The sequence below is a fragment of the Lagenorhynchus albirostris genome, chromosome 10 (genome assembly GCF_949774975.1).
Source record: "Lagenorhynchus albirostris chromosome 10, mLagAlb1.1, whole genome shotgun sequence".
NCBI classification, from domain to species: domain Eukaryota; kingdom Metazoa; phylum Chordata; class Mammalia; order Artiodactyla; family Delphinidae; genus Lagenorhynchus; species Lagenorhynchus albirostris.
Window position 1 is genome coordinate 85,175,974 of NC_083104.1, and position 24,615 is coordinate 85,200,588.

The 24,615-nt window shown below is 38.9% G+C and overlaps 1 protein-coding gene across 3 annotated transcripts in view; it reads right to left on the reverse strand.

The window, feature by feature from the left end:
- Positions 1-1,086: 1,086 nt before the first annotated feature.
- Positions 1,087-24,615, reverse strand: part of MRS2 (magnesium transporter MRS2) — a 28,816-nt gene continuing 5,287 nt past the window's right edge. The window contains exons 4-11 of one of the 3 annotated variants that reach the window (XM_060163581.1): positions 23,923-24,035; positions 22,050-22,223; positions 20,024-20,154; positions 18,893-19,009; positions 10,575-10,727; positions 10,200-10,317; positions 2,714-2,827; positions 1,087-2,180 (exon numbers count right to left, since the gene is read on the reverse strand). In XM_060163581.1, coding sequence (XP_060019564.1) covers positions 2,070-2,180; positions 2,714-2,827; positions 10,200-10,317; positions 10,575-10,727; positions 18,893-19,009; positions 20,024-20,154; positions 22,050-22,223; positions 23,923-24,035 — 1,031 coding nt within the window. In that variant the 3' untranslated portion in view covers positions 1,087-2,069. The remainder of the gene's footprint in view (positions 2,181-2,713; positions 2,828-10,199; positions 10,318-10,574; positions 10,728-18,892; positions 19,010-20,023; positions 20,155-22,049; positions 22,224-23,922; positions 24,036-24,615) is intronic. The other 2 variants (XM_060163583.1, XM_060163582.1) reach the window with 2 other exon arrangements.

Sequence of the window (24,615 nt, forward strand, 5' to 3'; positions counted from 1 at the left end):
TGAACATTTTTTTTTTTGGCATAAGCTGTTATTATTTGAGGGCTCTTTAATATAAGAAGCATCCTGCTACCTGTCACCAAAGCAGAGCTAGCTGACATCTGGAAATCATACTTGATTTAACCACCTTCAAGAAATTTAAACCATTAGTACCTTCCCTTTATCAGACTTATGAGGTAGTTGCATTTATTCTCCCATTTATTGATGCGACATGACTCATCAAAAATTTTATGTAAGCCCACAAACTAAGCAACATCAGAAAGAAAAAAAGACCAAAATTCTATCCTATGCCTGATCTTAACCAAATCAAGTTTTGCCCTCTGGACTTCCGATTCTTCATAGGTCACAGTTAAGTGATATTTATTACCTTATTTTACAGTGATGACCTAAGATCACAAGTAGCAGCAGAGTGCTCTGAGGTGTACCAGAGAAGAGTGCCCTGTGAAATCTAAATATTGTCAAGGATACTTCATCCTGGAAATCATCAAACAGATGTATGATGCTATTCACATTCCAACAACCACACCATAAAGTGTGCTCCAAGACAAGCCCAGCCTGCTTCATGCTATTCTAATGTCCTCTCATAACCAGACATGGGAACAGGGAAAACTTAATACTTGTAACTTTTCTTTCAAATGGGCTACTAGAAGATCATTTTTATTCCTAGCACTAAACCACCTGGTAAATGGACCCCTAAACTCCCTCATATGACATATTAGGGTATCCTCCAACATCATCAGGGTATGCATATTTATTTTACTACTAAATTTGTAGCGCAAGAGCTGCTCTGAACACTCTAGAATCTTCTATGCATCTTTTGGAGGCAAATATAACTGTCATGTTCTATTGTATAACTGTACTTAACCTCCAGAAAATAATTTGGGTTCGTTCAGGTTTATAAACCCAACATTAAAAGAGGCAGAAGATGTTAAGTACGATAGGAGCTTTTTTTTTTTTTTTTTTTTTTTGCGGTACGCGGGCCTCTCACCATCGCGGCCTCCCCCGTTGCGGAGCACAGGCTCCGGACGCGCAGGCTCAGCGGCCATGGCTCACGGGCCCAGCTGCTCCGTGGCACGTACCCGTGTCCCCCGCATCGGCAGGCGGACTCTCAACCACTGCGCCACCAGGGAAGCCCCAGGATAGGAGCTTTGAGACATACAAATATCAGTCATTTGTTTTAAACCCAAATCTGATTGTGAAAACAAAAAGGTATCACAATTTTAAAGTTTATCTACCCTCTTGTTTTAGGAAGCCCATCTGTCAACCCCCAAGGTGTAGGCAAATAGATTAACTAGGTTACATATATTTTCCTTTTTGGGGTGACATGTCTATCTGTTCTAAAAACCAGGGAATGACCAAAACAGCTATAAAGCAGTAATAGAATGGAAATTCTTTCAGCTCAATTCCCAAAAGCTTTAATTATAGTCAAGCAAAGAAAAATAGTTTCATTGGTTGAGGAAGTAAAATTCTGATTAACTGGAATCTATATAAAGCTGACACTAAACTCATTTCCTTTTTTTTTAATTCCTTATATAAAAGGGGGGCAAATACAAGAAAATAAGGTTATGTCAAAGACTGGTTTAAAGCACAAACTCCCAGAGTTTGTTTTAAGGTTAACATATATTCTGCTAGCTTTTCAGTCACCTGAGAGTGACAAATTCACAAGAATGTGATTCCTTGTACTAAGAACTATGGCAACCTGGTCTCATAACTGTGGGCTTGTCAAGTTTCCAGGCTTCATTTGGCATGAGGTTGCACTTTTGTTGACATGTATAAATTAAATAAAATTGATACCACAATCTATTCTTGTGTTAAGTTAATCTCTTAAGTTTGTAGGAAATAAAACTTTGGCGTTTTACAAAGCGCTTTGTTTCTTTACTCAGAATCCTGAAAATGCAATTAAGTTCTAGTACTGTGACTGCCGTTAATATTTTTAACATCAGACACTATAATTTAAATGTCAGTGGTTTTGTCCCCAAGTCTCTGACTCTTATAAAAGAAAATAATAGAAGGATATCAGAATTCTCCCGTGACTACCATAAAAAAATAATTCAGTTTCCACCGGGTTGTGCCTAACGGTTTGTTAGGACACTCCTGCTTGATTCAAGTCCATCCGGCCTGAAGCTGTGTTTCATTTCCGTCCTTCTATCTGCCTGCAGTGTCTTTTTAGGTAAAGAGGCCATCTAAATGAAGCAGAAAAATTCGTAATTTTAGTTGTGTCTGTTTAAAAGAAAAGCCACCAGTAAAACGATACATTAACCACTAAACGAGGAAAGGACTGCAAGCCATGTATCAGTGTCTTGAGCTCCAGGGGTATAAACTATAAGTAGAAACGTAAGAAAAAGAGGTAACCTGTGTATCTTTTCCTATACACGATAAATGTTCTCTACATTTCAATTTTGGTTATGACAAAAGCTGCACCACAAAGTTACTAACATCCGTCTAAATGTACAATGCTTGTCAGTGTCCCACACAGGATAAATTTCTTATTTACTGTGCCAGGCCCTGTGCTCATAAGTGCATTACACACATTATCTAATTCTCCCTTTAATTACATGAAGCAGGTGGCAGATGCAGAAACTCAGCGAGGCTTAGAGAAGTTAAGTAACCTGCTCAGGGTCACAAAGCCCGTGACAGCTGAAGCCCAGGCCACAGGACTTCAGAGCCCAGGACTGTAGCCCCTCTGCGGTACTGCTGTGAACCAGACCCTTCGTACCAGAGGAGGCAGAGGAGCTTCCAGCTGTCGTCCAAGGAATGACAGCAAACGCCTCCAGATGAGGCCACTTCCCATGAACATAATTCCTGTGATCAGCCAAAACACTCTATGGTCCTAAAAGAGAACACAGTTAATTTCAGTCACAAAAGGTTAGTTTCCTTAATGATCAAATTTGCTGAACTTATCATTGCCCCAGAGTTTAAAAGAAACCTTCTGTTATTTGTACTGCTCTTTCCTATAGGAACTAAGAACAAATAGCACCCAGAGACCAAGCGTCAGAAAATAAATCAGAAGGAAAACATGATTTAAGAGTATTTTACGATCATCAATGAACCCACATTAACTGCTTTTACTTTGTGTTTCCTTCGTCTGTTTACATTCACACAAATTTCAGTAGTTATAATAGTTAGGATCACATAGGACATACAACTTAATTTAAATTTTTTGCTTATAGCCACATTTGCCAAACTGTGAGCTGAGGTGTCCTGGCATTACAGCACCACAGAATACTTTAAATTCTCAAGGAAATCACAGTGCCATCTGTGGAATACCATGAGAACTGCTACTCTTAAATTGTTTTGACCTACCTTCTTCATAAAAGAAACTGTAAGGTAACACGACAGAAACTCTAACATAATGAAAGAAACTTTTGGTCTAGGGATGCTGCAAAAAAATTACTAAGACACTAAAAGCATCATGAACCAAGAAAGTTTGGGAACCTCTGGCTTACACTGAACATTTTCCCTCACTGTCATTTTCTTTTCTTTTTTTTTTTTTTTTGTGGCCACGCTGCACGGCTTGCAGGATCTTAGTTCCCTGACCAGGGATCAAACCCAGGCCCCCAGAGTCCCAACCACTGGACCGCCAGGGAATTCCCCTCACTGTCATTTTCAGAATTGTATTCTCTTTTGCAGTGTGATGCTTTTGAGTGCATGTGTGAATGTATAGAATCACAGAATTTACACTAATCTCCCACACGGAAGGAGTCTCAGCTACAGAAATGCCATTTGTTATTATCAACAATGGCTTGGTCTCCAGTGATTGGGAGCTCAATTTCCTCCAAAACGATCAGTAACCACCGATGGAAATTCAAGCCACATATGAAAAAGAAATCTGCCTCCTTTTTAACATGAGATTAGATGTTAGACATAATTTATCAAGAAGACAAGTGCTAATGTGAGTTAACTGTTTGGATGAACATATTTCCAGTTATCCTAAACGAAGGCGCTAATTTATTAAGTAAAAATTACGTTTAAATGAGATTTAGCATACCCAGATTACTGTTGTTTTTTGCTATAGACTGGTTCTGTAATGCCCTATAAACCAAAAGTCTGGGAATGCTAAAATATGATCAACTTGAGAGGTAAGCAAGTCCAAAATTCTATGTGTCATTAAAATACACACACAGCACAGTGGGAGACCTCTAGGAGATTAAGGGAAGGGACAAGTGTCTAAGAGTTGGATTTTTAATGCCCCCTCTGCTCTGGGCGTGCCCTGCAGTATTGTATGTTTAAGTACCTACCTTTCAAGCTCTTCATCTCTGCCACTGTTCAGTCTATCTACTCCTTAAAAATAAGATGCCTAGAACATCTTGATGTGCCAAAGGCTAAAAAAAGCACTAAAACTGATGGGGACACGTCAAAAGTACTCAGAAGTCAGCATGAAAGGAACAATTTGAACACCACGATAAATAATGACAGTAGTGACAGATTATATAACTCATTGACTAAAGTAAGACCCCATGAGTCCATACTGATACAAATGAATAAATAACTGGGAGAGAAGGAAGGCTCTACTTTACAAAGAATAAAAGTAGGAGGAGTGATGGAATTAGAAATCACCATGTGATAATCATCATTGCAGTACTTGATTCAGACATGAATCCACTTTGGATCAATTAGTGGATGCTAAAACTAGAGGGTGCAAATTATTAGAGAACTGCAAATCAAAACCACAATGAGGTACCACCTCACACAGGTCAGAATGGCCATCATGAAAAAGTCTACAAATAACAAGTGTTAGAAAGGCTGTGGAGAAAAGAGAACCCTCCCCTACACTGTTGGTGAGAAATGTAAGTTGGTGCAGCCACTATGAAAAACAGTACAGAGGTTCCTCAGAAAACTAAAAATAGAATTATCATATGATCCAGCAATCCCACTCCTGGGCATATATCTAGACAAAACTATAATTCAAAAAGATACAAGCACTCCTATGTTCATAGCAGCACTATTCACAACAGCCAAGACATGAAACAAACTAAATGTCCATTGAGAGAGGAATGGATAAAGAAGATGTGGTATGTGTATACAACAGAATATTACTCAGCCATCAGAAAGAATGAAAAAATGCCATTTGCAGCAACATGGATGAAACTAGAGATTATCATACTAAGTGAGTCAGAGAGAGAAAGACAAATACCATATGCTATCACTTACATGTGGAATCTAAAATATGGCACAAATGAACCTATCTAAAAAACAGAAACAGACTCACAGACATAGAGGACAGACTTGTGGTTGCCAAGGGGAGGGGGTTGGGGGAGGGATGGAGGAGGAGGTTGGGGTGAGCAGATGTCAGCTATTATATAGAGAATGGATAAACAACAAGGTCCTACTGTAAAACACAGGGAACTATACTCAATATCTTATGATAAACCATAATGGAAAAGAATATTAAAAAATGTATATATATGTATAACTGAATCACTTTGCTGTACAGCAGAAACTAACACAACACTGTAAATCAACTATACTTGAATTAAAAAACAAAACAAAACTAGAGGGTACAAATTTGATGAATAGCAAGAGTTCTTACAAGATACCTAATTCCACAGAGAAAAAGAGTAACTTCACAGGACAGAAAGTGGGCAGATACCACCTTAACCAAATAATCATAGTATCACCAGTAATGAGACAAACTGACATCAAGGGTCTCCTGATGGGATTCAATGTGAGGAACACACTGACACAATGTGTAACCAGAATCTAATAATGAAGAAAGAGTATCAAGGGCCAAACAACTGACCTACATTCTTTGTGAACGTCAAGGCCATGAAAGACAAAGATGGAAAAACTGGCCTAAAGAAGCCTAAGGAGACATGACAACTATATAACAACACACGATCCAAGATTTTCTATGAGGCAAAGGGCTCTACTGAGCTGAGTGGTGACACCTGACCAGGTTCCACAGATTAGAAAATAGTGTTGTTTCAATGTTAATTTTCTGGAGCTGTGGTTATGTAAGAGAATACATGTTTTTAGGAAATATATACTGAAATATCTAGATGTAAAGGAGCATCATTTTTTGTTTACTCTCAAATGATTAAAAAAAAACTATGTATATATTGATAGAATGATAGAGTAAATATGATAAAATGTTGCTGTTTGAAGAATCTGGGTAAAGGCTGTATGGTAATATTTGACTATTCTTGAGACAGTCTGGTATTATTTTAAAAAAGAAAAATGTTTTTCCTATCTTGGATTCACCATTGTAAATATTAACTCCAACTATACAAGAACAGGGAAACCTCTGATATTCATAGATTTAATGAACATCTCTCAACTCTTCTCCAGGAAACCTGGAGATGTCATTTGCGACTCTGGTGAGACACTGATCTGAATCTTGCTCTGGGAGGCAAGCCTAGCTCACTACTTTCTACTCAGATCTCATTACAAGCAGAATTATTGCATATGCTGAAACTATCAGAAAGGAATTTCTAAAAACTCTTTATTTTTTTTAAGTGGGCATTTACAGAAAAATATTAGAGTAAACCTAAGATAGAGTTAGCTTGTAAAGTGAGTATATGTCCATAAAAATAGTTCTTAACAAAAATAATTTGGGAGAATAACAGGAAAGAGTTCTGCAGTCACAAATTGGGGAATTTGCAAAGGTCTTTGGAAGTACCTTCTGAGAATGTCCAGGGTTGGTCTATGTCGCACAAGATATTTTGGCGACTACTGGACTTTCTACTATATTTGGGCTCAAAAGTCTCCAAGAGATTCCTATCACACTTAGAACAAGCCCAAACTCTTAGCATGCGCCACAAAATCAACATGCCCTCCCCCTCTGTCCTTCTGACATTCTCCCTGCCTTTCTCCACTTGACGCACCTCCCCTACCACTCTGGCCTTCTTGCGGTTCCTTCAACAAGCTCAGTGCATCCCTGCCTCAGTCTCCCATGCATGGTTCCCTCTGCTTAGATCACCTTCCTCCCAGGCCTTCCCACTTTTTCTTTTCATTCAGGTCTCTGCTCTAGGGTCACCTCCTCAGAAAGATCTTCCTCGACCACCCTATCTCTAGGATGCCCCTCGTCTCACCTCCTGCTAACAGTCTTTCCCTTTACCTGGCTTTATTTTTCTTTATGGCACTTATCACCTAATATACCATGGATCTGTTTATTCTCTTCTACCTCACTGTAATGGAATCTCCACAAGGGCAGGGACTCAATGCTATATCCCCACAGCTAAAAGCAGTGTTTAGTGTGCAACAGGCACCAAAACCCGTATCTGTAAGATGAATGAATGAAGTGTGCTGCATTTATTTTTCTTTCACATCTCATAAGGAGCATTAAAATGACTACTGCTGACTTTGCTTCAGGGAGCCATAATCTTTTGCAGACTTTAAACAGCAACTGCAAACTTGAGGAACACGGCAAATGGGAAGTGTGGGATTATTTGGGCACATATAACCAGGGGAGTAATTTTGCTCGGCTGGGTTGGGGGTGCAGTCAGGGAAGAGTCTCCTTGGAAGTAACACATAAGTTGAGACCTGAGAGAGAAACAGATGTTAACTAGGCAAAAACAGGTGGATGCCGAGGAGAGACGTGTGGAGGCCCCGTGAGTAAGAATAGTGATGAATCAACCGACGGTGATGGCAAGGTGTCTGGAGACAAGATGGAGATGTGGGTGCAGCAGACCAGGAAAAGCCCTACAAGCCAAGGAATCTGGATTTTTATCTTAATGACAATCAAAACGCCCTGAATAATTTTACACAGAAGAGTGACCATCAGATTTGCTTCTTTTAAGGACCACTTTATAAAAGTGAATAGTGGTCCTGATGAGATGACGTGGGCTGGACTTCAGCAACAGCCGGAGACAGAGAATAGATCTGTTAACTAGGACACAGAACCCAGCGCCACAGTGTGCCTGCCAAACGCGCATGCAGATTCATTTCTAGAAATCTCACAGTATGACATCTTCTGAAAGTACAAGCCTACAATGTTATGAAAAACCCTGCGAGGGACTTCCCTGGTGGTCCAGTGGTTAAAAGAATCTGCCTTCCAATGCAGGGGATGCAGGTTCCATCCCTGGGCAGGGAACTAAGATCCCACCTGCCGCAGGGCAACTAAGCCTGCACGCCGCAACTACTGAGGCCTCGCACTCTGAAGCCTGTGTGCCTTAACTACTGAGCCTGTGCCACAACTAGAGAGAAGCCCACGTGCTGCAACTAGAGCCTGCATGCCACAACTAGAGAGAAGCCCATGTGCTGCAACTAGAGAAGCCTGCATGCCACGATGAAAGATCCTGCATGCCACAATGAAGAGCCCACGTGCCGCAACTAAGACCTGACACAGCCTAATAAATAAATAATTTAATTAAAAAAAAAAACTCTGCGAGTTCAGTGTTATATTAAAATGGAGCAAAGTGGAACGTGCAAGTCTTGGGGACTAAATCCTAGTTCTGTTATTTCCTAGCTCTGTGCCCTTGGTCAAGTTACTAACATTTTCTGAGCCTCAGTTTTCCTACCTATAAAGCAGGGAAAATACATTCATTTTCAGAGTTTTGATAACTGAATCAAATAAAGCATGCAACTGCCTGGAACACTGCCTGACACACAAGAATTTAAAACAAACAAAAAAAGAATCCCTCATTAACACTGCCTCACAGTGTACTACTGTTTTGTCAAACCTTTCCCATGTGTAACTACATGTTTTGGGAATCATAAGGTAACCTAGGCTATCTGCGTTATAACAGAGTCTAACAATACGACATGAATTTTAAATGAGTTAGAGTATATATTTTATTTCACTAGGGGAGTATACATGTTAAAACTTTCTTTTTAAAATCCATTAAAGGGACTTTCCTGGTGGCACAGTGGTTAAGAATCCACCTGCCTACAAGCGGCTCATGCAGCTAGATATCAAAAAAACAAACCCAATCCAAAAATGGGCAGAAGACCTAAACAGACGTTTCCCCAAAAAAGATATACAGACTGCCAACAAACACATGAAAGGATGCTCAACATCACTAATCAGTAGAGAAATGCAAATCAAAACTACAATGAGGTATCACCTCACATCAGTCAGAATGGCCATCATCAAAAAATCTACAAACAATAAATGCTGGAGAGGGTGTGGAGAAAAGGGAACCCTCTAGCACTATTGGTGGGAATGTAAATTGATACAGCCACTATGGAGAACAGTATGGAGGTTCCTTAAAAAACTAAAAATAGAACTACCACATGAACCAGCAATCCCACTACTGGGCATATACCCTGAGAAAACCATAATTCAAAAAGAGTCAAGTACCACAATGTTCACTGCAGCTCTATTTACAATAGTCAGGACATGGAAGCAACCTAAGTGTCCATCAACAGATGAATGGATAAAGATGTGACACATATATACAATGGAATATTACTCAGCCATAAAAAGAAACGAAATTGAGTTATTTGTAGTGAGGTGGATGGACTTAGAGTCTGTCATACAGAGTGAAGGAAGTCAGAAAGAGAAAAACAAATACCGTACGCTAACATATATATATGGAATTTAAAAAAAAAAAGGTTCTGAAGACCCTAGGGGCAGGACAGGAATAAAGATGCAGATTTAGAGAATGGCCTTGAGGACACAGGGAGGGGAAAGGGTAAGCTGGGACGAAGTGAGAGAGTGGCATGGACATATATACACTACCAAATGTAAAACAGATAGCTAGTGCGAAGCATCCGCATAGCACAGGGAGATCAGCTCCGTGCTTTGTGACCAACTAGAGGGGTGGGATAGGGAGGGTGGGAAGGAGACGCAAGAGGGAGGAGATATGGGGATATATGTATACATATAGCTGATTCACTTTGTTATAAAGCAATTATACTCCAATAAAGATGTTAAAAAAGAATCCACCTGCCAATGCAGGGGACACGGGTTTGAGCCCTGGTCTGGGAAGATCCCACATGCCACAGAGCACCTAAGCCCATGTGCCACAATACTGAGCCTGTGCTCTAGAGCCTGCGAGCAACAACTACTGAAGCCCGTGCACCTAGAGCCCGTGTTCCGCAACAAGAGAAGCCACCACAGTGAGAAGCCCACACACCACAACGAAGAGTAGCCTCCGCTCACCGCAACTAGAGAAAGCCCGTGCACGCATAACAATGAAGACTCAACACAGCCAAAAATAAATAAATAAATAAAGTTCTCTTTTTAAAAAATCCATTAAAAAAATTATCTTCAAAACATTAAAAACAACCTCTAGATTACTGAAATAATACATTCTCACCTCTTCAAGGGAAGATTCCAAATTCATTCCAAAAGCAACTCCCATTAGTCCAAAGAGCGAAAGAGAGAAGGTTCCCATGGTCAACTGTAGGTTCAACCTCATCATCACATTACGGTGGCTGGGGAGGAGAACAACTGCTTAGTTCAGAAGATCTTACCAACTACACGCAGCAAATTCACTAAATAATCTATTAAAGACCACATGGATTAAACATACACCTTAAAAAAAAGACACTTCCATGTAGTAATTACAAACGATAATGATGGTATAATTCTTTCCAAAATGGAAAAACAAAGCTATCCTTAAAAGCTTTATTACTGTGTATTATTTTATAAAGAAAAGACTTACTGATTGTTTTATACGAGGCCTTCTTACCTGTCCAAGTTGATGAATATGATACTCTGTGAATCATCAATCAGTGCCCTAAGTTCCCGAGCTGCATTGGAAAGATCCTCAGCTAATCGGTAGTAGTTTTCCAACAGCAACTCCATCTCTTCTGCATGGTCAATCCCAGCACTGCTCTTTTCACTTTAATTAAGAGTTAACATAATTAACATGCCTCCAATATATGCATTATACATTTAGTACCACAGAACTTCCTGAATTAGTATAAAATATGCAGCCACCAGTGAAAAAACTACCCTTTGCCTTTACTATTATTGTGATTGAGGCCAGTCTGGAGTGGCTTTGCCAACTGACCCTAAACATGACACAGGTAGTTGAGGACACGGGTTCCATCCCTACACAGGCCTCACTGTATTCCATGGCCCTGATCCCAGGGAGGCTCTGCAATGCTACCAGTTACAGGAAAATGCAGACATGTGAATGCTGATGAATTAGTGCAAATCCCAAATCACTATCAGGTAAAACAAAACCAAAAATTAAAAATGAACATAAAGAGCTTTTCCTTTCCAAGGTAAATATATAACATCATTTTCATATATGAAGTAAACTGTTTTTGAAAAATGTCAATACAGTCAGAGGCTCAAGATGGCAGAAGTAAACTGTTTTTGAAAAATGTCAATACAGTCAGAGGCTCAAGATGGCAGAGGAGTAGGACAGGGAGCTCACCTTCTCCCACAAATACATCTACATGTGGACAGACTCTCACAGAGCACCTACTGAACGCTGGCAGAAGACCTCAGACTTCCAAAAGGGCAAGAAAATCTCCACATAACTGGGTAGGACAAAAGAAAAAAAAAAAGAGAGAGAAAGCAACCGGGAAGGGACCTGCTCCCAGGAGGGAGCTGTGAAAGAGGAAAAGTGAGAGAACACTGGGAAGTCTCCTCCCTGGCGGGCAGATCAGCTGGGACTGGGGGGGGCGGGGGGGCGGAGCTTCAGAGCCTCGTAGGAGAGCACAACAAGCAGTTTGTGGAGGGCAAAGCGGAGAGAGCTCCACAGTCAGTTGGTGCCACTGCCTGGCACTCCCCAGCCCGAGACGGTCCTCCACTGGGGCGGGTGGGGGCCGGGTGCTGAGGCTCAGGCTTCAGAGGTCAGAACAGGGGAGAAGACTGGGGGTAGCTGCCTGAGGGGGCTAGGGTGTGGTGTGCCACCACTGAGGGAAGAAGCCTGGGCCCCCCAGAGAGGTAGGGCACCACTGCTGGCGTGGGGGGGGCATGAGGAGAGGGGTGGGGGGGCATAAGGAGAGGGGTGGGACCTCCACAGGAGCTTATTTCTCAGGCAGCAGGGCACCGCTTACATGAGCTCTGGGGGCGGGCACGAGCCACCACTGCCATCTCAGGCTCCAGAAGTGGGAGCAGCCTGCCAACGCCGAGGGTCCCGTGACCAGGCACCAGCCGCTGCCCCGACCTCCTGGGAGCGTGCGCGGAGCACGCACCTGCTCACCCTCTGACAAGGGGATAATGGCCAGCACACGCTGAGGAAAGGGATGGCAAACATCCAAACCAAAGACAGCCCTCAAGCCAAAAAAATATTAAACCCACAAAAGCTAAGCAGGAATGCTCCCGCATGTAGATAGCCCTCCAAGCCTACAGTAGATAATTGTTTCTCCTAAACTCAGAGTAAGCGAAATATAAGCAAAATGAAGAAACAGAGGAACCACTCCCAGTTAAGAGAATTGCTCTGAAGGAACAGACAATGAAACAGACCTCTTCAGTCTAAAAGACACCGAGTTCAAAGAGGAGGTAATGAAAATACTGAAGGAATTAAGAAAGGCTATCAACAGAGATGCAGATTACTGTAAAAAGGAACTAGAAACTATGAGGAGGAGCCAAGAAAAATTAGAAAATTCATTTGCTGAAACGAAAGCTAAGCCAAAGGCAATGAATAGCAGAATGAATAATGCAGAAACGTAAGTGATCTGGAAGACAGAATAATGGAAATTACCCAATCAAAACAGTAGACAGAAAACCAAATGAAAGCAATATAAGAGACCTATGGGATAATATAAAGTGTGCCAATCTATGTATAACAGGGATTCCAGAAGGAGAAAAGGGGATTGAAAATGTATTCGAAGAAATTATGGCTGAAAACTTCCCACATCTAAAGAAGGAAACAGATATCCAGATACAAGAGGCACAGAGGGTCCCAAACAAGATGAACCCAAACAAACTTACACCAAGACATACTATAATAAAATATGCCAAAAGTTAAAGATAAAGAGAGGATTCCAAAGGCAGCAAGAGAAAAACAGAGTTAATTACAAGGGAATCCCCTTAAGGCTATCATCTGATTTCTCGACAGAAACACTGCAAGCCAGAAGGGAGTGGCAAAATGTATTCAAAGTTTAGAGAGAGAAAAATCTGCAAAGTAAAATACTCTATCCAGCAGGATTATCATTTAGAATAGGAGGGGAAATACAGAAGTTCTCAGACAAGCAAAAACTAAAAGAATACAGCAATACCAAACCTATCCTAAAAGAAATATTGAAAGGTCTTCTCTAAATACAAAAGAAGAAGATATAGGAAAGGGGAAATCACAGTTGAAAAGTAAATCACTTAAGTTAGCCAGTATACAGATCAAAAAGAAAAAAAAACCCTACTGTGAAAGGATGATAAACACAAGAAACAGCAAAAGGATAAATATGAAGCTGTAAAAAAGGACATCAAGATCATAAAATGTGGAGAAGGAGAGTAAGAAAATGTAGATTCTTGTTTTTTAGAATGTGTTTGAGCTTATATGACTATCAGTCTAAAGCAAGCAGATATAGGAAGGGGTTAACATACTTGAAAAACAGGGCAACCACAATTCAAACACATACACTAGATCCACAAAAACCAAAAAGAAGAGAACACAAGCATAAAATAAAAGGAAATCATCAAACCACAAAAAGGAACAACAACAAAAATCCATAGAATCAACTGGAAAACAAGGTTTAAAATGGCCATGGATACATATGTATCAATGATTACCTTAAATGTCAGTGGACTGAATGCTCAAATCAAGACAGAGTGGCAGACTGGATAAAAAAACAAGAGCCTACAATATGCTGCCTACAAGAGACTCACCTTAGGGCAAAGGACACACAGAGATTGAAAGTGAGGGGATGGAAAAAGATATTTCACGCAAATGGAAATGACAAGAAAGCAGGAGTTGCAAAACTCATATCAGACTATAAAATAGACTTTAAAACAAAGGCCATAAAGGAAAAGAACATTATATACTGGTAAAAGGATCCATACAGGAAGAGGATTTTACAATCATCAACATATATGCACCTAACATAGGAGCACCAAATCCATAAAACACTAACAGACATAAAGGAAGAAATTGACTGGAATACAATAATAGTAGGAGATTTTAACACCCCACTCACATCAATGGACAGATCTTCTAGATAATCAATAAGGCAAGAGAGATCCTAAATGATGGAATAGGACAGTTAGACTTAATTGATATTTTCAAGACATTACATCAAAAAAAACAAAAACCAGAATACACATCTTTTCAAGTGCACGTGGAATACTGTCTAGGACTGACCATATACTAGGGCACAAAACTAATAACCTCAACAAATTTAAGAGTATAGAAATCATTTCAAGCATCTTCTCTGACCACAACAGCATGAAACTAGAAATCAACCACAGGAAAAGAAATGAGAAAAAAATGATTATATGAAAACTAAACCATATGCTACTAAAAACCAATAGGTCAATGAGGAAATCAAAAAGGAAATTAAAAATTACCTTGAGACAAACAACAATGAAAACACAACCACACAAAATCTATGGGATACAGCAAAAGCACTTCTTAGAGGGAAGTTCATAGCGATACACGCCTTCCTCAAAAAACAAGAAAACATCTCAACAACCTAACATACCACCTAACATACCAACCTAACATACCACCTAAAAGAATTAGAAAAAGAAGAAAAACTAAAACCTAAAGTCAGCAGAAGGAAGGAAATAATAAAGATCAGGGAGGAAATAAATTGAGATTAAAAAAATAGAAAAAAACATCAATAAAACCAAAAGCTGGTTCTTTGAAGGGGTAAACAAAATTGATAAACCTCTGGCCAGGCTCACCAAGAAGAAAAAAGAGAGAACCCAAATAAGCAAATTAAGAAATGAAAAAGGAGAAATCTCAACCGGTACCACAGAAATAGAAAAACCCATAAGAGAATACGATGAACAATTATATGCCAACAAACTTGACAACTTAGAAGAAAGAGACAACTTTCTAGAAACATATAGCCCACCAAAACTGAATCAAGAAGAAGTAGATAATTTGAACAGACCGATTCACTAGAAGTAAAATACAATCTGTGAAAAAACAAAACAAAACTCCCTACAAACAAAAGTCTAGGACCAGATGGCTTCACAGGTGAATTCTACCAAACATACAAAGAAGAACGTATACGCATCCTTCTCAAACTCTTACAAAAGACTGAAGAGGAGGGAACACTCCCAAAGACATTCTATGAAGCCACCATCACCCTGATACCAAAGCCAAAGATACCACCAAAAAAGAAAATCACAGGCCAGTATCTTTGATGAATATAGATGCAAAAATTCTCAACAAAATATTAGCAAACGGAATCCAACAACATATAAAAAAGATCATACTCCACAACCAAGCAGGATTCATCCCAAGTTCACAAGGATGGTTCAACATATGCACATCAATCAGTGTAAGACACCACATAAAAGTAAAAAACCACATGATCATCAAAAGATGCAGAAAAAGGGCTTCCCTGGTGGCACAGTGGTTGAGAATCTGCCTGCCAATGCAGGGGGCACGGATTCGAACCCTGGTCTGGGAAGATCCCACATGCCGCGGAGCCACAACTGCTGAGCCTGCGCGTCTGGAGCCTGTGCTCCGCAACAAGAGAGGCTGCGATAGTGAGAGGCCCGTGCACCGTGATGAAGAGTGGCCCCGACTTGCCGCAAATAGAGAAAGCCCTCTCACAGAAACGAAGACCCAACGCAGTCATAAATAAATAAATAAAATTTTAAAAATGCAGAAAAAGCCTGACAAAATTCAAAATCCATTCATGATAAAAACATAGTAAAAGCCATTTATGATAAACCCAAAGACAGTATACTCAATGGTGAAAAGTTGAAAGCCTTTCCACTAAAATCTGGAACAAGACAAGGATGCCCACCCTCACCACTTCTATTCAACATAGTATTGGAATTCCTAGCCACAGCAGTCAGACAAGAAATAAAAGGTATTCAAATTGGAAGGGAAGAGGTAAAATTGTCACTATATGCAGATGACATGATACCATATACATAGAAAACCCTAAGGACTCCACACAAAAACTACTAGATCTAATAAGTGAGTTCAGCAAAGTAGCAGGATATAAGATTAACATTTAGAAATTGGTTGCATTTCTTTACACTAACAATGAAATATCAGAAAGGGAATATAAAAAACAATACCTTTTAAAATCACACCAGCAAACAAAAAAACCCTAGGAATAAACCTGAGCAAGGAGGTGAAAGACTTACATGTTGAGAACTATAAAACATTAATAAAGGAAATTAAAGAGGATTCAAAGAAATGAAAAGATATCCCATGCTCCTGGATTAGAAGAATGTTGTTAAAATGGCAATACTACCCAAAGCAATCTACAAATTTAATGAGATCCCTATCAAACTACCCATGACATTTTTCACAGAATTACAACAAATAATCCAAAATTTATATGGAACCATAAAAGACCCAAAATTGCCAAAGCAATCCTGAGGAAACAAAAACAAAGCAGGAGGCATAACTCTTCCAGACTTCAGACAATACTACAAAGCTACAGTAAGCAAAACAATGGATCAATGGAACAGAATTGAGAGCCCAGAAATAAACCCACACACCTACGGTCAGTTCATCGTCTACAAAGGAGGCAAGAATATAAACAGGAAAAAGTCTCTTCAGTAAGTAGTGCTGGGAAAGTTGGACAGCTGCATGTTAAGTCAATGAAGTTAGAACAAACCCTCACACTATGCAGAAAAATAAACTCAAAATGGCTTTAAGACTTAAACATAAGACACGACACCATAAAACTCCTAGAACAGAGCATAGGCAAAACATTATTTGACATAAATTGTACCAGTGTTTCCTTAGGTCAGTCTCCCAAGGCAATAGAAATAAAACCAAGAATAAACAAATGGGACCTAATCAAACTTACAAGCTTTTGCATAGCAAAGGAAACCATTAAAAAAATGAAAAGACAACCTATGGATTGGGAGAAAGTTATTTCCAAATGATGAGACTGACAAAGACTTAATTCCCCAAATAAACAAACTGCTCATAAAACTCAGAAACAAAAACACAACCCAATCGAAAAATTGGCAGAATCTTAACAGACATTTCTCCAAAGAAGACATACAGATGGCCAGTAGGCACATGAAAAGATGCTCAAAATCACTAATTATTAGAGAAATGCAAATCAAAACTACAATGAGGTACCACCTCACATCAGTCAGAATGGCCATCATTAAAAACTTTACAAATGGGCTTCCCTGGTGGCGCAGTGGTTGAGAGTCCGCCTGCCGATGCAGGGGACACGGGTTCGTGCCCCGGTCCGGGAGGATCCCATGTGCCGCAGAGCGGCTAGGACCGTGAGCCATGGCCGCTGAGCCTGTGCGTCCAGAGCCTGTGCTCCAAAACGGGAGAGGCCACAACGGTGAGAGGCCCGCGTACCGCAAAACAAACAAGCAAACAAAAAAAACTTTACAAACAACAAATGCTGGAGAGGGTGTGGAGAAAAGAGAACCCTCCTACACTATTGGTGGGAATGTAAATTGGTGCAGCCACTATGGAAAACAGTATGGAGTTTCCTCAGAAAATTAAAAATAGAACTACCATACGATCCAGCAATCCCAGTCCTGGGCATATATACCTGGACAAAACTATAATTCAAAAAGATACATGCACCTCTATGTTCACAGCAGCACTATTCACAATAGCCAAGACATGGAAACAACCTAAATGTCCATCAACAGATGAATGGATAATAGATGTGGGGGGTGTGTGTGTGTGTGTGTGTATATATATATATATATATACACACACACACACACACACACGCACACGCACAGGCACACACACAATGGAGTACTACTCAGCCATAAAAAGAATGAAATAATGCCATTTGCAGCAACATGGATGCAACTAGGGATTATACTAAGTGAAGTCAGAAAGAGAAAGACAAATACCATGTGGTATCACTTATATGTGGAATCTAAAATATGGCACAAATGAACCTATCTACGAAACAGTTGCCAAGGCGGAAGGGGGTGGGAGAGGGAAGGACTGGGAATTTGGGGTTAGCAGATGCAAACTATTACATACAGAATGATAACAAGGTCCTACTGTATAGCACAGGGAACTATATCCATCCTGGGATAAACCACAATGGAAAAAAATATATGTGTATAATTGAGTCACTTTGCTGTACAGCAGAAATTAGCACACATTGTAAATTATCCTCCCTACCAAGAAGGATAAGTGGGAATGAAGCACTCTGTAAAAGACACTTATAAAGCATATTAGAGATAAATTGGTCTAAGAAGCAAAGAAAGCAAGAGTTACAAGAGTGATCAAGTTTCTGCTACTATATCTAGCTGCTTTAATATCAAGCGTTATAGAGCCCTTTTTATCTTAATCGTTCATTAGAATATAGATAACTAATTTCTCAAAATGTTGAAAAATCTGTACACACTACAGAAACTATGCACATTACAAAGGTGTCTATTAATCTCTGATACTGATCTGCGAAGTACAAAAATGAAATATTTGGGGTATTTAAAAGTCAACATTTAAACTTGGGTGTGCACAAGAAGTGTAAATGATTCCTAAATTCATAAGAGGTAAAAGGTTTACAAGATGAGAGCGTTTTTATATTAACCAGACTTACAGAATCTGTGCCAGTGTCTCTACTCGCCTCCCTGCACCCCACACCCTTTCCCTCCTCTCTCCCGCTGAACTCTCCAGGTAAGTTATCTGGGTAGATGTGTATGTTACTTTGGTGACCAGTCCTTTGAAAATAAAGGTAATGGTGCATGTACAGTCAAAGCCCAGCATATTGTTGTGTACACAGTGTGCACTTAGTAAGTCCTCATTAAATTCAATCAGATGCAGTATGGTACAGGAAACAGTGAAACAAATGGGGAGGAAAAGTGCCTACATCCTCTATCCCAGCAAAACGTTGTGTCCTCCCTAAAAAGTCATCCTGAAAAAGACCATCAACTGATCCTAAGAGAGAAACGAACAAAGCATGACTGTCTGCTTACAAGACCTGTGGGTCGCTCCACTTTGTCAGACAGAGCTCCTCCAGCAACTCTTCTTCATCCAAGATCTCCAAAATGGACTCTTTGAAGATTTTAATATCTGTTTCTAACTCTGACAGGCTGTAAGAGTAGTTGCATAGAAATGATCAATAACATAAACCTATAAAAATAATTTCCCTACAAGAACAGTGTCTTTTTGGTGTCTTATCAAGTAGATCCACTTATAAATTCACGGTAAACACTGATTTGTAAAAAAAAAATTTTTTTTATATTTACTATGCACTCTGAGAATCAATTCCCAATCCCAAAACTACATTAAGTGGTAAAATTAACCAATGATACAATTTTCAGCATATATTATTTATCTCAGAAACATATAATCACTGTGATTTAAGCTTCTGGGCTCAGAAATTTATCTTTACTCTTAATAAGCATGGCAGATGATGAAGAGACTGTTTACTTTTAATTCATAAAAACATCCTAATATTTTCAGACAAAGAACTACTGATTCAGGAATTTTAACTGTTAACTCCTGAACGGATTTTTAGGGGGTACAAATCCTGAGGGCATGTTCATTCAGTCTGTAATATAAATTAAAATATTATCCTTAAATTCTGGAATGCATTATGACAAACAAAAAAACCCATGGACCTTGAAGGGAAAGAAAATTGGATTTGAGTCTAGATTTGCTATTTAGTAGCTGTTAAAGTTTAGACAAGTCACTTAGACCTCAGTTTTCTTATCTTCAAAATGAGGACCATGTCAACAGGATTGCTGACAGGATGAGATGACATCACACACATAAAAGAGACTGATACAGCATTTTATGCAAAATAGCTTTGCAATAAACATTAGTTTGTGTGCCCCCTTTAGCTCAACTTCCTACCTAGGCTACTTTCTTAAAGTTATGAAAGACAGTGAAAATCAAATATGGAAATGAAGGTACTGAGAGTAAGTCACAAAGTAAAAAATGTCATTATCATTAGCAAGACTAGTTGGTATTTTTAAAACAGCTAAGAGTTACACTAATTTTGGACCTGAATATACGTTAAACATTTCACTGTTAAGACTACTGAAAGAGAAGTTTAAGACATCTGTGTCTAACTCCCAAGTTGGTAAAGCACCCATATTTACCTTTTGCCATTTTGTAGTAAGATGTGCAGTTTGCTTCTGTCTATGGAAGAATGTTTGGGATCCACTAAAGCTTCCAATGTCTCAAGGATCAATGGTTGCAAAATGCTAAGTTTCCCCTGAAGAGTGTTGATCTAGATAACAACATGACCTTTCATAAGGATTAAAACAATCTTTTTAGAATACTCAGGGTCAGTGAATGCTCTGATTAAATACAGAAATCTGTAATAGCTAGGAAAGCTGGTAACATTTCAGAACATGGTCACTGCTGGAATGCCCATCCCAGATGATTAAAAACTAGATCTCCTAGGTTAAAAGATAACCATGCATAATGTTGTTAGTAAGCTCCCATTTGGTTGCCAGGGAATTAACTCCCATAAGACTCTTCCCCCTACAGACACCAGACACTTATAATGAAAGGAATGGAGGACTGATTAAAAGAAGAGCTGCCGTTCTTTGGTTAAAACATAAACTTGGGCTTCCCTGGTGGCACAGTGGTTGAGAGTCCGCCTGCCGATGCAGGGGACACGGGTTCGTGCCCCGGTCTGGGAAGATCCCACGTGCTGTGGAGCGGCTGGGCCCGTGAGCCATGGCCGCTGAGCCTGCGCATCTGGAGCCTGTGCTCCGCAACGGGAGAGGCCACAACGGTGAGAGGCCCGCAAAAAAAAAAAAAAAAAAAAAACAACATAAACTTTACATCTGGTAAACAATACCTATGTTCTCTGTAAATAGGATACAGTTCAAAACTCCTATGAACAAGGCTCTTTTGAAAACCAAAACATACCTTAGACTTTACAAAATAAACTTGAAAAGTCAAAAGTGTATTTATTATTCGGGTTAATATAGGCACAGCAGGAATCAATCAGCAGATATACATTGATACAGCTATACTAGTTCTTAAAATATTAAAATTCTTCCATACCTGTTGGTAAACAGCATTAACAGCAGCTGAATTAAGCAGTAAGATTAATTAATTCCAACATATACTGTCCATCCCAGCATTAGCTGCTGAGAGCTTAGTCAGTCTGTGTAGCTTGCCAGCAACCATTGTTTATACCTTCATTTCTTCCCATTTTTTCCCTGCTTAGTAACTGGCTTCAACGAGTCACCATCTCATTGGCTGGCACTAGCTGGTGCTATTGCCTCATTAACCTGAGTAAGGAACGGACCCATCTCCTACTCCCTCAGTAGAGCAAGGCAGACAAAGAAGGGTGCCAGGTTCCAACAACCCCCACCCACCTCATGTCCCCTTTACTCTCCCCTCTTCTTCTCCCACTCTGGCTAGCATGCTCATGGCACTGATTCTTGCATGTAGCCAGGTCCTGAACAGTACTATCCTGACTAATAGGGGGAAGAAAAGATGATGAAAGATTTGTCGGGGCCAGGAAAGCAGTGACCATCCTTGCTCAGAGCCTGACAGGATCCCCAGACACTCAATGATTATCAACTTAAAGGAGGAATCGTAAGAAGAATTGTACACGGTTTCTATGTCAAACTAGGTCTCAAACACAGGCATCATTTAGCTAGCTCAAACAAAGGATTACACACACAAACAAATCAAAGAATGATATGGAAACTAGCAGAATGATTTGATGAAAGATTTGTGCTATAATATTTATCATGTGCAAGCAGTTACACAACAATTTAGAGAATAAAATGGAGTACAGTTAAAACCTTTTGATATGTTCATTTATATATTTAGGATAAGTATTTTGAATTAGCATCCCTGAATACACTTATTAAAACTGAACAACGGATAGACAACCTGAAATGAGCTTCACTGAATGTCATAACATGACTGTCAAAGAGACTCTATGTATACCATACCTAGAGACTTTACATCTATTTGTTTGGGTCATAAAGTTTAAGAATTAAGTACTTTCTGCATATAAGACCCTTAGAAATGTTTTTATTTGGGGGGAGGGTGTGGTTAGGGAAAATGCTATTAAAACAATACCAATGTGTCTTCCTCCTCAATAGCACTGTAAAACCAGAAAACATTCAAGAATCTAAATAAAAACAGGCTTACCCGATACTGCAGGAGTGCTTCTATAGCTCTAAATTCAAAAGGTAAAGGGTATGTGACAAGTTGACCCTCTCCAGCCAACTGTGAAGGGAGCTCCCGGAACAGCCACTGCTCTAAATTTAAATTACGATAATCTAGTATCAGAAGACACTCTGGAGTTATCACAGCTTTCAAATACTGGGGAAAACAAAAACAAAACAAAACAAAAAAATATATATACATATATGTACACACACACGCACATATGTAAGTTGTAGAGTTGTAGGGAAAAAATAACCTTCATAAAATAGGATTTAATACTCTATTTTGGACTAAGCCTAAACCAAATCACTGTTCATTTGGTTTTTCAAAAAAAGTCAAGACTTTTTTTTTTTAAAGAGAGGAAGCCTAAAATAAATCCAAGTCTTGATACCTCTAACTCAGCCTCAACAGAACTAGAATTAAACAAATTATGTATTTATTAGGACTTCCAGGGTAATCATGAGAAATATAGAGAACAAAGGAAACAAGATAAGGTCTTCTTAAAAGTCAGGTATCCAGCAGCCTTTCAGAAAAGATTTAGTTTAATCATGATTAGTTTGGCTGAAATGGGAAAGTTTCCTTTTTAAAATATCACCAAGACACATTAAGCTAATTCAAAATGATAAAGATAAGATGTATCCTTAGCGCTCTAATTTAGAACACTATGAAATTAAAAATTTATTCTAAAAAGGAAGACTGACATCTCTTATGTCAGAAGAGTAACACAGAAGAGTAGCCTGTGACCACTGTATTAGTGATATAAAAATCAGAAATTTTTCTTTCACATTTTCCCCATTTTACAGCTGACCCTTGAACAACACTGGCTTGAACCATGCGGGTCCACTTACATGCAGATTTTTTTCAGTAGTAAATACCACAGTACTACACTATCTGTGGTTGGTTGAATCTGAGGATGTGCAACAGCAGATATGGAAGAACTGTGGCTATAAATTATATGTGGATTTTTGACCGTGTGGAGGTTCAGCGCCCCTGACCCCCATGTGGCTCAAGGGTCAACCATAATATGAACATTTTTATTCAGAAAAGTTGAAAAATTACACAGTGAATACCTATACACATACCAATTCGATGATACAATTAACATTTTGCTAAATTTGCTTTATCACATACTTCTCTATCTCTTCATTAAAGAGGTACTGTTTTGAAGGGTGCTAGCTATTGATAATAAAAGTGAAGAACGTGTTTTGGAGAAAAATCACTTGGGAAAAGACTGCTTCCCTTTTTAATTTTTTAAAAAATTAATTCTAGATAAACTGACAAAAACCTGCCATCAAAGACTTTTTGAAGAAAGCAAGTCTCAGGTCCACTGCAGGGCCGATACCATTGAGACCTGCGTCCCCTCATCTATTTCCAAACCTTAAACGTTAGCCCACCAAAATAACTTAAAGCTTTCCATAAAAATAAAAATTTAAATTAAGATGATAAACTTTAAAGGATAGTCTTAGGCTATTTGGAAAACCAGAATATATTTTTAGTAGCTGAAGTTACACTACAATTACACATAACTGTATACAACTGAAAATGTCTATTATAAATCAAGATTCTTTCTCTTATTTCAGAAACTAGAGACTAAATTCAAACAGTGAGAATGGAGACCAAAGTCAGATCTTTTCCATCATAAATAGAGCAGTGCTATGCCTGCTGAGTATATGTATATAATCCATGTAAAATGAGTTTTACTCTTAACAACATGTTATATTATAAAATATTCTATGTTTCACACAGCTATTTTTATTACGAAATTACTTTTAACCTAGTTATTGATCAAGATAGTTAGGAACTTTTATAAGATAAGACTGCAGTGGAGAAATGTATATGAAATAAAATCCTTTACCTCCATTCTCATGATAATCCTATTGTTTCTGGTTGTGATGCTCATTAAATGCTGAAACCTCAAATCTCTGGCTTGAAGACCTAATTCTTGATATAAGTCAGTCTTCTTCTTTTCTATAAAAGAAACATGTTCAATAAAAAGAGTGGGTAAACCAATAAACCGAAAAGTTTAGATTTTTATATTAGAGTACCCCTCCCACCACCAAGATAATCTATTACTACCAGAAACGAGAGCTAAACTGGGTCTTTTTAATACCCATTTCTACCTCAAAAACATACTCAGGCTAAATCTGGTCAAACTAATTTTTCTTTTCTCCTTTTAACCATACTTCATAAAATTTCTTTGTACTTAGAAAAGCCCCTTGGGACCAATATAAAAACCATAGCTATACATCATTGGAATTTACAGTATCAATTTCTAGCTCTAGATTCATGGATTTTTAAATATGAACTGTATAGAACTACAGTTCTATTTTCTATTTTTTCCTTACTACATTATCAACTTCAGCATTTTAAATCTATGAACAGACAAGTTCAATTTTCTTTGTTCTTGGACTAATACAAAATGAGAAAATAAAGTTAGTTCTCACACTAGATTCTCCTACCCAAGAACTAAATTTATTACCTAAGAGAAAGCAAAACAGATGAAGAAACTCAAGAAATGATGCTGGTAGTAGTAGCATCTATTCTTGTA